Source organism: Sinohyriopsis cumingii, chromosome 15 (genome assembly GCF_028554795.1).
Source record: "Sinohyriopsis cumingii isolate HCF-2022 chromosome 15, ASM2855479v2, whole genome shotgun sequence".
NCBI lineage: Eukaryota > Metazoa > Mollusca > Bivalvia > Unionida > Unionidae > Sinohyriopsis > Sinohyriopsis cumingii.
The window spans coordinates 16456361-16472292 of NC_142975.1; the positions used below are offsets into that span (position 1 = coordinate 16456361).

The 15932-nt window shown below is 33.0% G+C and overlaps 1 protein-coding gene across 3 annotated transcripts in view; it reads right to left on the reverse strand.

The window, feature by feature from the left end:
• Window positions 1-12922: 12922 nt before the first annotated feature.
• Window positions 12923-15932, reverse strand: part of LOC149781321 (selenocysteine lyase-like) — a 49590-nt gene continuing 46580 nt past the window's right edge. For all 3 annotated transcript variants that reach the window (XM_089935417.1, XM_089935416.1, XM_089935415.1), the window contains one exon: window positions 12923-14647. In XM_089935417.1, coding sequence (XP_089791543.1) covers window positions 14497-14647 — 151 coding nt within the window. In that variant the 3' untranslated portion in view covers window positions 12923-14496. The remainder of the gene's footprint in view (window positions 14648-15932) is intronic.

The following is a 15932-nucleotide window of genomic DNA, read 5'->3' on the forward strand; positions in this document are numbered from 1 at the left end:
TACACAAGTGACGACGTATAATAGCGTGGTCGAGAAAATCACTTGTCTCGATCCAGGATACATGAAATTGTGACACTTGTCTGGAAATTATATACATCAGATACTGGTTGGAGGAAAAAACAATCGATTCTTTTTACGATCTGATAAAAGTCTTTAAGATGACAAAAACAAAATATTAGGATTACTCCATTCTTGATGTGGGGTCAGGGTAAGATAATCTGGAGTTCGGATGAGACGATCTGGGGTTGGAATAAGATGCAAGAGTGATATGGTGAAATATATCTTAATCCGACATCAAGGTAATCAACTTGAGTCAGAACTTAGGACCCTGAGTACGAGTTACCCTCGTTACTGTGCTACTTGTGAATCACTAAGAATGTGTTGTATAACTTGAGAATACTCGAGTATATACGTGTTTCTGGTCGAATCAAATTGCATGAATCAACCAGAAATACGTTCATATCCTGTTTTTCCTTGTAACTGTTGAATACTGACACCATCTTAGACCTCTTGCGAAACCACCCTACTTGAGGTTATATGCATCATTTTTATAAAACTCAATCTACATGTTGCCAAAAAAAAAACATGTCGGTACGATCATGTGTCTAAAGATAATGTTTGCTTTGGTTCGCTGTTTTACAGCACAACAACAAAAGCAGTGTTATTGGAATTGGAGTGCGTGTCTTGCTCAAGGACACACCAAGGTAACCGACCGGGATGAGCAGATGTCAAGATTCGAACTAGTACTAGTTCGATCGCGAAACCGACACGCTAGCCACTGAGCCATCACAGCTGCAGAAAACAGTATGTGCCTCTAATTTTACACGAGAGAGCGCATCGTGCCTACAATACATCACCTAGCCTGCAGTAAAGAGCGGAAACCTTACGAAGCCATAATAAGAATTTCAAGATGGTCACTGTGACAGACATTTATTTGAAGTAGGATCGGCACAATTTTTCACTTATGACCAGCCGTATATCATGACCAGTATTTCGGATGAAACTGCATGTTAGTACAATCATCAAGCATGCAGTGTATTAATTTCAATATAGCCGCATTGGCAGTAATTTTGTTTTTTAGGTTAGATCTCCACCATCTTCAGATTTCAAATAGGACCCGGCATAGTAAGAAGGTTCTTAGACAAAACCCATATCTCGAAAGACCAATCATACACAAATAGTATCACAAAAAGATGTTCAAGTCGGTCGAGGTAGCGCGATGTTGTAGGTCAGATTGCAATAATTTTTATCTTTGGATCAACTACATCTTGAAATAATTATTTTAGTGAAACCGAATTCTACTATCTATCGAGTCGCAACAATAAGAGTCTGCCGCCATGTTGAGGTCAGATTGGTACCATTTTCATAAGTGGTCAACTTTATGTCGTAAGTATTCATCTTGACATCACTATTGGTTCATAAGCAGAGACAATAAGTTTTTAAAGATGACCATTGTGAATACATCCATGGACGAGCGCAAAATACGACAGGGGGGAGCTGCCCCCAGCCTCCACAAGATATTTTTATATAAAAAATCCCATTCTGCAGTATTAGAATGTTTGTTTTTTATTTTGCCCCCACCCCCCGCAAAAAAATCCTACGAAAATACAAGGTTATCTCACATAATCCGCAACGGATACCGTTTTCGTTTATTGTTGTTTTTCAACTCCAATGTGAAACTCTGAGTCGTGTTAAAAAAACAAAACTTCGTTCTAACTAGTGGCTCACGTGATCTCTGACCTTGCCCCTTAACCTTTGACCTTCACTCATGACATCCGAACTTCACGCTAGACCAATGTCCCAGAGTTTTTCATAAAATGTAAAGGCCTGTCCTGGTTCAATTGCAGTACGAAGCCTACAGACTTGCAGTGATAGTAAGATCTTTTCATGTGAAACACCTTCTTTATTGCTCATTTGACATTTAACTTTTACACCCTAATGTTTTTTTTCACCCTAACCTTTTGACGTTCACGCCAGGCAAAGGGTCTTCAAATTCTGATAAATAGCCAAAGTAACTGACCCCCGCTCTTAGATGAAACTTTGTTCTGCTTCAGAAGTAACATTTATGAAAAAATACCTTCAATCATTAACCCCCAAAAGTCAGTAGTCATTCATTCTTTTAGAGAAACCTTGCACAGCTGTCATCCAATATTTAAGAGTGAAGCCTGGTGATCGATAAAATAGTTCTCATAGCACGGCGACAAGCTCCCCTCGTTCGCCAAGATTATGGGATAGGAAACGAGCGAGTATACCTCAAATGTTAATTTTAAATTTCCTGTAAATATAAACAACAATGTGTGTGTGTGTGTGTGTTTTGGATTTTTAACGTAGCTTTAAGAATTTTTCAGTCATGTCGCTACGATGTCTCCAGTGTGTGAGTTTATAGTGATGTCTAGCAATAGGGCGACATGCCGCAGACATGTAGTATGATGTCCCACCCAGTCACATTATCCTGACACAAGGCCGACCAGTCCTAACACTAACCTCTTAATGCTGAACGCCAAGAGAGGCATATTTTAGTACCATTTTTATAAGTCTTTGGTATGACTCGGCCGGAGATCGAACCCACGACCTCCCGCATCCGATGCGTACGCTCTAACCACTAGGCCACCGGAACGGTTTAAACAACAGGGAAAAATTGTAATTCAGTCACATCAGATTGAGAAAACTAACAAGGAGCGAACCTCACCCATGTCCTGCAACCCAATTTAGCACATTCAAATTTTCTACCTTGAGTCATACAAGCTAATATAGCAAATTAATTCAACGTTACTACACAAAAAGTGAATATTTTACATACAACAAATGAACATTATTAAAAGCTTTAAAAGCTACACTATTCGTTTTGCTAGTGATGATTCAATGGATAGAAGCGGGACATGATATATTATATTTTAGCAAAATAAATTAAACTATTGATGGCTCGTGTCTGACAGACTTCAGAGCGTAGCATCTAGGTTTTAGTGATTGTGAAATTTACTTGCACGGATTTGTTTACCATTTTGTTTATTTCTGCATTTAAACAGGAATTGTGTAGTCTTGGTAACGTTGTAGACTTGACAGGCATCATATGGTGCACCCAAATTCAGTTTCCAACACTCATCAATATTCGATTTTTCCAGTTTACAAACAAAATTTATTAAGATTTTAATAAGAGTTCCAATCACTAATGTAAGTTTCAAAATATTGAATAAAGAACATGTCCTAACATACGTACTGTTTGTTGTTGACTGTAAAAGGTATACGACACTTTACTGCAAGAGTGCGTCAGGTTATCGAGTAGCAACAAGTCACTTAAGTTCATGCACTGACAATTTGCATGATTCGTATATGGTACTAATTATACAAATACTGGAAGCCTACTTTTTGTTGTTTGGAGTTCACTTTTAGGCGTTTCTTGATGGCGCCTTCTTACTCATTAGGTCAATTTATACTGGATCATTAATAGCCTTGTCAAATTGTAAACTGTTCATCCTGATTCATAGAGGGATACATGGGTCTATAAATTTCCTAAATGGAAAAGAAAGAGTTCCAAAAGTGATAACGATACTGTTGCGATAAAAGTCGTATAGAAACTCTGGTGATACAATTTTTCTCCCACTGATACATTTCAATATACCATTACATTACTGTTAGTACCATTTTTATAAGTCTTTGAAATGACTCTGACGGGATTCGAACCATCGACCTTCCACATCCGAAGCGGATGCTCTAACCACTAGGCTAACGGTCGAGTCTCGGATTCAGCCAATGTGGGTATGTGAGAAAGCTTGCCAGTAGCTTCTCGTGGGTTGGTGGTTCTTTCCAAGGGTTTTCCCAGGTTCTTCCTCCACCATTAATACTGGCCGCCATGTATAGCCTATCGTGTGCTGAAAAATGGCGTTAAACCCTAGATCAACAACAACAACAACTAGGCCAAAGGAACAGTCTATAAACAAGCTGTACAGATTCATCAGAAGACAGCTAATGAAGTGATGAAGTTTAGTTGGAATTGTGTAGACAAGATAACAGATTATGTAACATACGACTAATATATTCAAGGATACAAAATATACAGATCATGAAACAAATAAGCATTTATTATTGTGTCTATGCTTTCAGGTTTACTTTTAGAAATTAACTAATATATTTTTTGTTACTACAAACAAAAAAACTTTTCAGCAAAAATTGGAGAGAAGTGAAGCAATAATGAACAAATGGCGTTATCAGACATTGAAAAAATAATACAAGTCAATTATATTGCTGTTTTTTTATGTAGCCAAGTTGGACAAATATTCAGCAATATTTTTCACACCTTGCTTGAATGAATCACAGCAACAGCTACCACCATGGCAGTTTCTGCTTCTTCCTTCTCTGTTAATCCTTTTAACAAAATTTGCTATGGCCAAAAGTTGTTTTTATAATATCAAAAGTTGCAAAACCATTAGCGGGTGTAACACAATTTCCAGTATATAACCATTTCGACTTCTCACCTAATAGTAACATTTCTCTAACTTTGAGATTTGTTTTGTTGTCAATTTTCTCTATTTTCCATCTCTGTAATACAGCCAACCATTAGTGCTCATGTAGTATTTATTTTCTTCCAAAAGTTAATTTAACATTTTTAGCCAGATTTCATTTTAGCAATGTCAAACTTCTTTATTGTTGTTTATTATGCAGATCAAGGTCTAATAGCACTGACCTACCATAGTTTTTGAAACAGCAACATTTGCTGCAGATGCATTTCCCCTTCTGTTACTTCCTTCTAGTTTTGTAAAGAATTGACGATGTTTCTCATGTACTCTAGTTTCTAATTCTCTTTTTTGCTTGTCATATGGCTCATTTGGTGTACATACTTTAAATTCTGTTTCCTCAGGAACTGTTATCCTTTGTCCGGTTGTAATTTCTGCACTGAAAACTGTTTTTTCCAAGTGGAGACCAAATATCTCATTTCTTGTCCAACGTAACGAGTGCTAAAAAGCACATTCACTTCCTTGTTTAGCTAAAGAGGAAGGTAATAACATTTGATATTCCCTTCACAGAAATCTGAATCATATTTCTTGGTTATACAAGGTTGCTTCAAGAATAGATTTATTATGTTCAACTGCATTATGTTGTGTTTCATTTAGTTCTATTCCATGTGTAATTGATTGTTTGTATTCATCATTAATTAATTCCTGTACTGCTTGTTCAGTGACTGGCAATGAATTCTTTATTAAAATGTGATCTGAATTTTCTAGAACATGAGTTACTTTAGAATGATCTTTTTATTACAATCATCAGTAGGTCCATCTTTGGTTGCTGTGACCTCATAGCCACCTTCTGCCACTTCCACTATTTAAATGGATCAAAATTAGCTTGAAAAATAGTAAATGTTTCAGAATCTAAACAAACTATGAGCATCAAAACCATAATTTACATCAGTACTATATAAGAAGCCTATCAACTTATAAATAGTAGAGTAAATGAAACATGTAAGGAAATAACTACTGAACATTAAGCCGATAAGGAGCTGAAAAGCACTGCATCAAGACTATCCAAGCAAGCATATGAAATGTAAGCAACTGAAAACTAAAAAAGAAAATATAAAAAGTCAGCATCTGATATAATAACAGTAAGACTTGTATCTTTGATAAGTAAATTTCTTACAATTAATAACTTTAACTAATTACAGAAAGAGTTCAAACAAGACTATTTAACAACAAACAGATTAGAAACTTTAGTGGGCTTTTATTTTTATTTTTATTGCTTGGTATGCCAATTTCAGCATTAAGTGCTAGCTTGACAACTTTTAAGTACATTAATCTTAAAAAAAGCAAACAAGTTTTAGGAAACCAGAACCTAATTTCATTAAAAAGTCAGTAACTACAGATACTATTTTCAAGAAATTTGTAGCCTGAAAATAACCTGAAGGTAACTTGAATAACTGTTTAGGAAAACTTTAATTTCATTGAAAATGAAATGGAATGTAGAGAGCAAAGAGAACACATTATGGAAAGGACAAATGATGAAAATGTAATGGCTTCTGCATCACCAGAGAGGGTAAGATCACAAAATATAAAAGAGCATCGTAAGGTTGAACTTGGAAAACAACTTGAAAAAATGTTCACAAGGTTTTTATAAAGCCAAAGCAGAAAAACTAAAAAAAATGTTCACAAGGTTTTTATAAAGCCAAAGCAGAAAAACTAAAAAAAATGTTCACAAGGTTTTTATAAAGCCAAAGCAGAAAAACTAAAAAAAATGTTCACAAGGTTTTTATAAAGCCAAAGCAGAAAAACTAAAAAAAATGTTCACAAGGTTTTTATAAAGCCAAAGCAGAAAAATTAAAAAAAATGTTCACAAGGTTTTTATAAAGCCAAAGCAGAAAAATTAAAAAAAATGTTCACAAGGTTTTTATAAAGCCAAAGCAGAAAAACTAAAAAAAATGTTCACAAGGTTTTTATAAAGCCAAAGCAGAAAAACTAAAAAAAATGTTCACAAGGTTTTTATAAAGCCAAAGCAGAAAAACTAAAAAAAATGTTCACAGTAAGAAACCTGCTAATTCAATCTCTTGTGCATGTTGCTAAGCAACACATCTGAGTAAACATTTTTTTTTGTGGTATAATTTGCTTGCTCTGAATGAAAATGGATAATACAGTTTACCTCATAGGTAAAGTATTTTAACAAAATTAGTGAAATATATCCGTTTGTCACTAGTTTCAAGCAAATATCCTTTCTAAATTCTGTATATATATCCATATAACTGACATGAATTAAACCAAGACCATGTAAACATTTCTATCATCTTGAAATATACATGATTGAACAATTTTCAAAGGAATAACTTCTCAAGGTGAAAGTGATGGAAACGTAGGAACTGAATTCCAGAAACATAAATCTTAAATTGTTACAAGCCCAAGAAACAATGACATCATATGTATAGCGAATTACAACTCTACTAAGTACTAAGATTTAAAAGTGTGTGGTTGATCACTAGATCTACTGAATTAAATATTGTTTGTGGACTTCTACAGCTTAAAAACTTGCGCATTTTCTTTTTTCAACACAATAAAAATAAAATTGTAATTGCTCAAACTCTACCCTATTCGAGTTTCTACCAATAAAAATGTTTCAGTGTTTATCGTCTAGTACAATGATAGTAGACTACATTAACAATCACAATCAATGAAACTAAACACATATTAAAAACCAAAATAAAGATGACAGCTCTGAAGTAACATTTAATGACTATCATGGGCAAATTAATTTATTATTACCTAGCTTATGTAATTATTTAACTGTAAGTGAGTTCACAAAGCTAGGGCAGTATGTAAGCTAAAATGCAAATCAATTTGCCCTTTCGACATTAAGTAAATTAAATATTTGCTCTTTTCACATTAAATAAATGAAATTTTGGACAAAGTCAAATCAATTTGCCCTATTCACATTAAATAAATGGAATTTTGGACAGGATGTAAGTCAAATCAATTTGCCCTATTCACTTTAAATAAAAGGAATTTTGGACAGAATGTAAGTCAAATCAATTTGCCCTATTCACATTAAATAAAAGGAATTTTGGACAGAATGTAAGTCAAATCAATTTGCTCTTTTCACATTAAATAAATGGAATTTTGGACAGGATGTAAGTCAAATCAATTTGCCCTATTCACTTTAAATAAATGGAATTTTGGACAGAATGTAAGTCAAATCAATTTGCCCTATTCACTTTAAATAAATGGAACATCTTCAAGAGATCCTAGAGATTTTAATTTTGACTTCATGAAGATGAATCAGATCAAGCACTAAGCCAAACAATAATTTGAAGGTAAACAACAAATTTAGCAAGTCCAACATAAAAATCTTGTACAAAAATGTGTAGAGGCTCAAATATGTAAGACTTTGGTAGATAATAATTTAAAACATATTTAAAAAATGGAAAAGTTAAGTTAATAATAAATTAACATCTGTAGGTCTGATTAAAACAGGAGATCTACTGAAAATACATCTCAGAAATGCAAAAGCAAATAGATGACAAGAAACTACTTCCAACAAGTACGGTTTACTTATTGATATATCAACTGCTTTACAAGTTTTATAAACTGTTTATAAACAAAAAACTTGTAGAAGGAAAGAAGACAATACCATTGACCAACTGAACAAAGGATAAATGCTGAAATACAGGCTTTGGTGTGTGATGTCAGTGAAGTTAAAAAGTCTCTTGAAAATTGCAATACATTACAATCACAGCTTTAATGGTTGTAGAAATAATTAAATGATTAGAGAGACAAAGACGAAGATACAGAAAAAGATTATTGGTATTGATATTAAAGTTTGTGCAAAAATGATGGAAAGAAGATCGACAGTTGTCAATATTTCAATATGTGATAATGGACTCACAGATTAAGCTTAATATAAGTGAAAATAACAGTATATAAACATGATGTACAATTTATGAATCTCAGAATTGCTGGATTAGACCATTTAGAAGAAAAGAAATTACTTTCAAAAAATGTAAAGTTGCTCAAGAACTTCTTAACAGTTTTGATGTATATGCATGTACTGATGAATCTGGTAAAAGGGTGAATCGATTCAGAAATGATTTCAATAATACAGAACAAAAGATAAAAACAGAAATAGGCAAAATTGAAATATAAATTAACAATTACATTGATAAAAAATACTTTAGCATTAAGTGAAAGAATTGGTTTAGCTCAATCAGAGATAGATATGTCATCAATTACAAGAAACCTTAATATGTGATTAAATACTGCAATGAATTATTAAAAGTTTGAAAGAAAATAAAAAGGAAACGTTAAACAAAATTGATGTTGATGACGATGAACTGGAAATATAATGCTTTTTGATTTTCATGACAACAGAATTCCCTATTTGCACTGCTGTTGACTAACGGTGGGTAATATACTGGATCCAGCCCACCATGACTCCCAGAAACTGAGGATACTAACAGAATCTTCCTTATTAAAACTAACAATCAGATCATCTAATATGGCTAATAATTAAAATGGTTATTTAAATATAACTGATGCAGCAGCATGCTGAGAACTCTATGGTAAAACACATTTACTGTTGTCAGACAACGCTACATTAATACAGCAGAAACATGTGACCCATGACGTTTTACCAAACATGAAAAAATGGGTGACCACCCATAGAAGTGATTTTTTTCTACCACCACCAGTCATAGCAGTGAATTTTGGACACCCATGCCCATGCATAGAAGCAAATTTTGGAAATTCATTACCGTGCATAAAAATTACTTTAATAGAAGTGAATTACATGTTGATTAATTTTTATTATTTGTAACTTGAATAGAAGTATTAAACTTAATAGTCAGAAATAAAATATAATGGATCTAATTAATATTTATAATTAAAGATAATATGATAAATAAAAAACATTTTGTGAATAGTAATAATAAAATGAGTTGTTCATTTTTGATCAACCAGGTATTTATGGTTTTCAAGTTTAAGGACGAAACATTGCCTTAACAGTTTATTTTGCATTAAAAGCACAATATTTACATTGTTTAAGATCAATATGTTTAACAGCTCCTAAATAATAGTACCCAGAAATTATATATAAAATTTGATAGCAGGGCCATACATGTAAGTTTTAAAAATTATTTTCAAGTTAGACAAGGTAATATGTATTTTATATGAAGGGATTAAAGAAATATTAAAACCACAAGATGCCTGAATTACTTTTATTTTCTGTAAACATGGAAAATGTTCCCCAGCAGACTGTGAACATGCAGCTTTAATTGTCTTATATAAAGATGACACGTCTCATATCACACCTTTTACACACTGTATCATTGGATACTCTGCCAACCCATTTGAAGTTTTTACATGTTTATATGTTCAAACAAACATTACAAAACAAAAACATTACCATACTATATATATATATATATATATATATATATATATATACGGTTGTTGTCTTTCCCAGGCATCATTGTCATATCTTGTCTTAATTAGTCAATATTACACCTGTAAAATTTCTGCAATTTTCAACCACACAAAACTAATTAGGTCATATGCATGCAATTCAGAAACCAAAAACAATTCCACAAAACAGTTTTCCCATGACAAAGAGTAATATTTTGAAATATGGTAGTTTTTCACAAGGTCGACATATTTGTAGACCCATAAAAACCATTATTTTCACAGTGATTTGTGAATTTGTCTAATTTTCAATAATTTATCATTTCACGTCTAAACTTTGCTGTCTTCAAATCAGTGAGAATGCAGAGATATCATTATTTTAGAGGAAATATTTCAAAATCCATGACTTTTCTATGAATGTTTACATTAACTGGCCGTAATTGGTCTTTTATCTTACAACTCACAGCAGATTCAAGTAACAGTGCATTATTATAGAGAGTACCAAACTGTATTTGGCCAGCCAATGGCAAACCCACAGCAAGTAATAAGAACAACATGCTGGGAACCAGTCCATTTCCAGCTTACATAGAAAAGTGCGAGTTTTTCCAAGTAAATTCACAGGAAGCATTCAAACACATGTACCATCCACCATTTTTTATATTGCTCTTTGGTCACTTTTTGAAAATTCTTGACCTCATTTTATTTCATGCTGAAAGTTGCAAAATTTTTTACATGTGGTTATATATAAATGTGTTGTGAACAATCAGCTTCAAGAATAAATTCACTTTTTCTATGTTCCATGTACTTCTTAAGACTTTCTATGCCTTTTTATCACATGCCCCCCTAACATTTTTGCATGAAATAGCATAATCATGAGTCATGCCAAGTTAAAATTGTATGTTACTCTTTAACCAATAGTGCATATTCATTAGTGTTCTTGGATGGTACAACATTAAATTTTGGATGTCCTAAATTTGCGATATTCTGACCCTTTTTTTGAGCAATATTACATAGTTCATGAAGTAAAGACAATTGTGGTATGAGAGATAGAGAAGAAACTGGCACCAAGTTGGTTCTCAAGAAATATTTATGATTATGTATTTGTTTAAATGGAGAAATACTACAGATCGATTCTCTATTCCTTGGCTTATGATGACAATATTCATATTGATATTCACAAAATATTGGCATGAAAATTTTAAGTATTTGTTCTCATTCTTCAAAATTCTGAAAAATATTTGAACTTGTACCTCTTTTCCCTCCTTACTAAACATGAACATTTTAATTTTAATACCAGTGTCTCTAGATAAAAATCCTACCTAGAACAGATGACCCGACATTGATAATATCTCAGTGATCACAATCACATACATATTATCAATACGTCTAGTATCACGGAGTCAGCGAGCAATACTCCCGTCGAGTCTCTAACCTCAAAAATATATTACACAACAAAAGTTGTACAAATATTTTGCAATAAGTTTGGTATAATGAATGACAGTACATCTGTATAATCCGATTCCTTGCTATAAACGTCTGCCTTTTCATACAATCGTTTTCGTTTTTTAACCCAAATTATGTCGTATTGTTGTCATTGTTTACATTTTGTACATACCCATGTGCCGGGAAGAGTTACTGTTCTTGCTGACATGGGTGACCTTTAAAAAAGACATAATTCGTGGTTTTTCTGCAAATATTCACACACATTTTACCATTATTCTCCTAAAAAAAACTACAAAGTATTTAAAAAGTAGGCGTAGGTGAGTGTATATGTTTGTTTATTTAGTTTTCCAGCATTTTGAAAAATTGGATTTTCGTTTTTGTTTCTGCTGAATATGTTGTAGAAATGGCCCCCTGTCATATACGTTAAATAAAGACATTTGACCTTTCAACCAAGAATACATTTGGATGTAATAATGTCTGCTTTTTACATATTAAAGCGGAGAAAGTACCGGGTGTAATGAGGTTGACATTTTGAAAAAACATTAATCTTGATCGCCAATAGCATCTAGCGGCATCCCCTGTTGCTACTAACTATTGAAGAATCAACACTGATATTTTAAGCTAAACTGCGTGTAGTGTAATAAATTTGGTACCGATGTTTCACTCAGGCATTCAACTTCATACTCCTACTAATACTTTTACGTAGTATTTATAAATTTACAGAATGCCAGACCAATTTTCCCATGCTATGGCTCGACATAACCATGATCGCACCCATTTAATATGCTAGTGCAACGCAAAAAATGGAATACTGCCCCCATTATAGTCAACTGAAAATCAGTTTATACCTAAGTTCAGTACCTCATTTTCAGTCAACCAGTGAGAAGACAGCATTCCATTCTGTGCGGTGTACTTGCATATTAAGTAGATGCGATCATGGCCTAGTTGAGCTATAGCGTGGAGAAAATGGCCTGGCATTCCATAAATGTATAACAGTATGTCAAAGTTTTAGTATGCATACAAGGTCGAATGTCTGTCAGAGCAAAACATAGGTACCAAAATTATTATGTTACGTGCTGTTTAGCTCAAAAGATCATGTGAAGACGGGTGAGAAAGTGCGTAATCCGGTTTATTTCAAGGTCATGTTGTTTTCGGAAGCACGTACTTGTCATACAAATAGTTCTAACCAATCAAATGGAAGAAGGGGACTTTTTCTAAGTTTGCGGAGTTTCAAATGTACGATTTTCAAACTTAATTCTGAGGCTGAAGAATGTCTCAATCTTGTATCTTAAAGTAGCCATAGATGACTCCAGGCCTACTGAAGTCAGCCATATCCCCACATCTTCGTCCGGACCACGTGTTCCGATGTATTTCTGTCGCCATTTTATTTTTCATGTTCTAAATATTCAGCTGCAGTATCCATACCATATATGGCTACATCCGAAGACTTCCAGATATCCACGTTCCCATTGTTTCTGCATTTCCATTACAATTCATCGGAAATTGAAGATTTAGTTTTCCTTTTCCCTGAAATCCGGCAAACTATGATGAGTAATCTGCAATGACGTTTTTTTTGTTACGGGGAGGGACAGAAGAGAAAACAAACACAACGGTGGCATTATAGAAACATATTATTAAAATAAAATAGGCACCACCAATAGAAGCATTTTTTCTTTTGATATGACATGGTACAGAAGTGATTATTGTTTATTGATGACCACGCATGGAAGTTTTTATTTTGCCATACGTAGGATAGTGATATGTTTAAATGGAATAGCCCTTATAGACTATTCTGTGAATTCAAATAATGTTAAAAAAAGATAGCAACTTGGCTATGCTAGTTTTTAAGTAGAAAACATTATGAGATATCTTTAAAGAGAACTTCTTAAAAGTATACCTGTCATAAAAAATCTTAATGAAAATGTTTGACTTGTAGTAGCATTTTACTAAACAGTAAAAGGACAAAGGAAAATATTTTAATTACAATTATGTAACGGTTATTGTTAAAAGTTAAAAACAAAAGAATTAATCTTTAAATAGAGCTGTTTGATAAAATGATAGAAGATTAACAGATTAATCTATAGACATATGGTAAAGAATTCAAGTCATCTGATAAATAACATTTATCATTATATGGTGAAAGAGCAGCCTTATTTATCATGACATTATTCATCCTGTGTTGATCAAATTAAACTCATTTCTTGATGATTTATAATTTACTTAAATAAGCAATCTTTATACAAATCTAATTTGATACTCTTAACACCTTTTAATCCTCTTTAGAATCCTAAAGCATGCAGATTACTTCTAAGGCCACAGAGTTTGTGTACTAGTCTGCCAATTTTTAAACAATCCCAAAACTTTATTTTTGACTAACGATATTCCATACCTGTTATCATTGCATGTAAAACTATATATTTCCTTTTGTATCAATGAAGATGTTGTCTACTTCAACACTTGTCCATTGAGGATTTCTACTGGTTAAAGTTACTTTTTGTCTATTGAGAATTTATCCTGGTTAAAGTTAATTTTTGTCCATTTAGAATTTCTACTGGTTAATGTTACTTTTTGTCATCATACTTGTTCTTTAGCTTTTTTTATTTAAAGCAACGTCTAGCACATTAACTGCACAACAAATTAGTTTGGCTAATTTTACATTCTAATTCTTGCAGACATCCAAAGTTGTTTTTAAAAACTGACTACTTCCATTTGAAGATTACATGCAAGACTTACTCACATCTGAAAATGAAGAGTTTGACAAGTTTTACAATAACCATGGGCAATTTAATGTTTTTTAAAACAACTTGATAAGAGTTTTTATGAAATATTTACTTAGTTTAATTCAAGACCTATATTAGTATAACATAAGCAACTCATGAAAATAAACATGTAATGGGGCCAAGTGTTTGGAACTATTTTGTTACTACTAACATATAAATGTATCCCCTGAGCTGATTGATGGAGGGATTTAAAATCAGATAATAAATTACCAGACATCAGATGTGTTTGCTTAGTGGTGATGGTGCAGAGTGGGTAGTCATTACGGAGGTAAGATTGGCAACATTTTCATTTCAAAATCACATCATATCACAGTAAGTGTTTCTTTAATAAATTGTATGTGTCCATTAAGAAAGAGACAGCAATGAACAATTTCCATTGTAGTACAAACAAATAATTGACGTTAACATCATGGTGACTTCAGCTGCTCTACTGCTTGCTGAAGATCAGCCACCACTCTGTCAATATCAGACATAGTTGTATGCCTTCCTACAGAGAGCCTTAACGCATTTCTTGCTATGTGTATTGGTACACCTATGGCCAACAATATTGGAGATGGTCTGAAACAAAATAAAGATTTGGGTTTAGCATCATTCTAATTCTGTAGTCTTCAAAAAATTTAAAAATGCAATTGAATTAATACTGATATAGAAAGAATTTGCATTTAACAAATCTGATAGGAAATAAATGAATACAAATTTAGTTATTTCAGCAAAAATTAATGTATTTTAGAGGCCATCATCATCATTATTGGCAACATGTATAGTTATAACACCGATCCCTAGCAGCTTGCTAAAGGCAGGTTTCTACTGTATCAATAACTTTATCCATATAAACATTTCATGCAATTTAAACAGATATCAATGCTAATTTTGAAGAGGTGATCATCTCTGTATTTATTCTTTTGTCCCCTGTAATTTCAACAATAGGAAAATCTTGAAACTGCATTGGTTTTAACTTTTTGAAGCATTCTTTTCTTGTAACTTTCTAATTTTAGTTCAAATAAATCAGAAATTATCAAGCTTAGAACTTCAATGACAGACTGTGGATCAATTCCCAGTAAACCAAATGATGAAAATGGACAAAGACCTGTAATGTTAGCTAAAAAAAAAACAGATCTGACTTAAATCTAAATTACTGAATTAATATCATCCTAATATAAATGTCGGACTGCTCCAGTGGCCTAGTGGTTAGAGTGTCCAGGAGGTCGTAGGTTCGAACCCTAGCTGAGTCATACCAAAGACTTCTAAAAATGGTACAAACATCTGCCTTGCTTGGCTCTTAGCATTAAGAGGTTAGTGTTAGGACTGGTTGTCCTGGTGTCAGGATAATGTGACTGGGTGGGACATCATGCTACATGTCTGCAGCATGATGCCCCAGTGCTAGACATTACTTTAAACTGTCACACTGCAGACATTGTAGCAATATGACTGGAAAATTGTTAAAGCTATGGTAACAATCTTAATCACACACACACACACACACACACACACACCTAATAACCAAGTCACAAATCTGCATTTAACTGATTATGAATGAAGTCAATCTAATCAAATGACTTGCAAACAAAAATAAATTATTAAAAAAAGCCCAAACCAGTCTTCAACAGCCATTTCCTGAGTGAGAAAAATGGCTCCTCAAAACGGGTGATTGTTTATCAGAGGTTGGTTTGTACAGTGAACATGTGCAAGTAGCCTAGAAAAAAAATGTCTTTTAGAGACCAATTTTTAAAAGTAATTTAATTATGTAATCTTTTTAAAGAGCCATTGGTTGTTTAATAGTTGTTAAATTGTACAGTAAATATGTGCATTGGCCCTTGAAAAGTTGCCTGATGCTCAGGTGTTT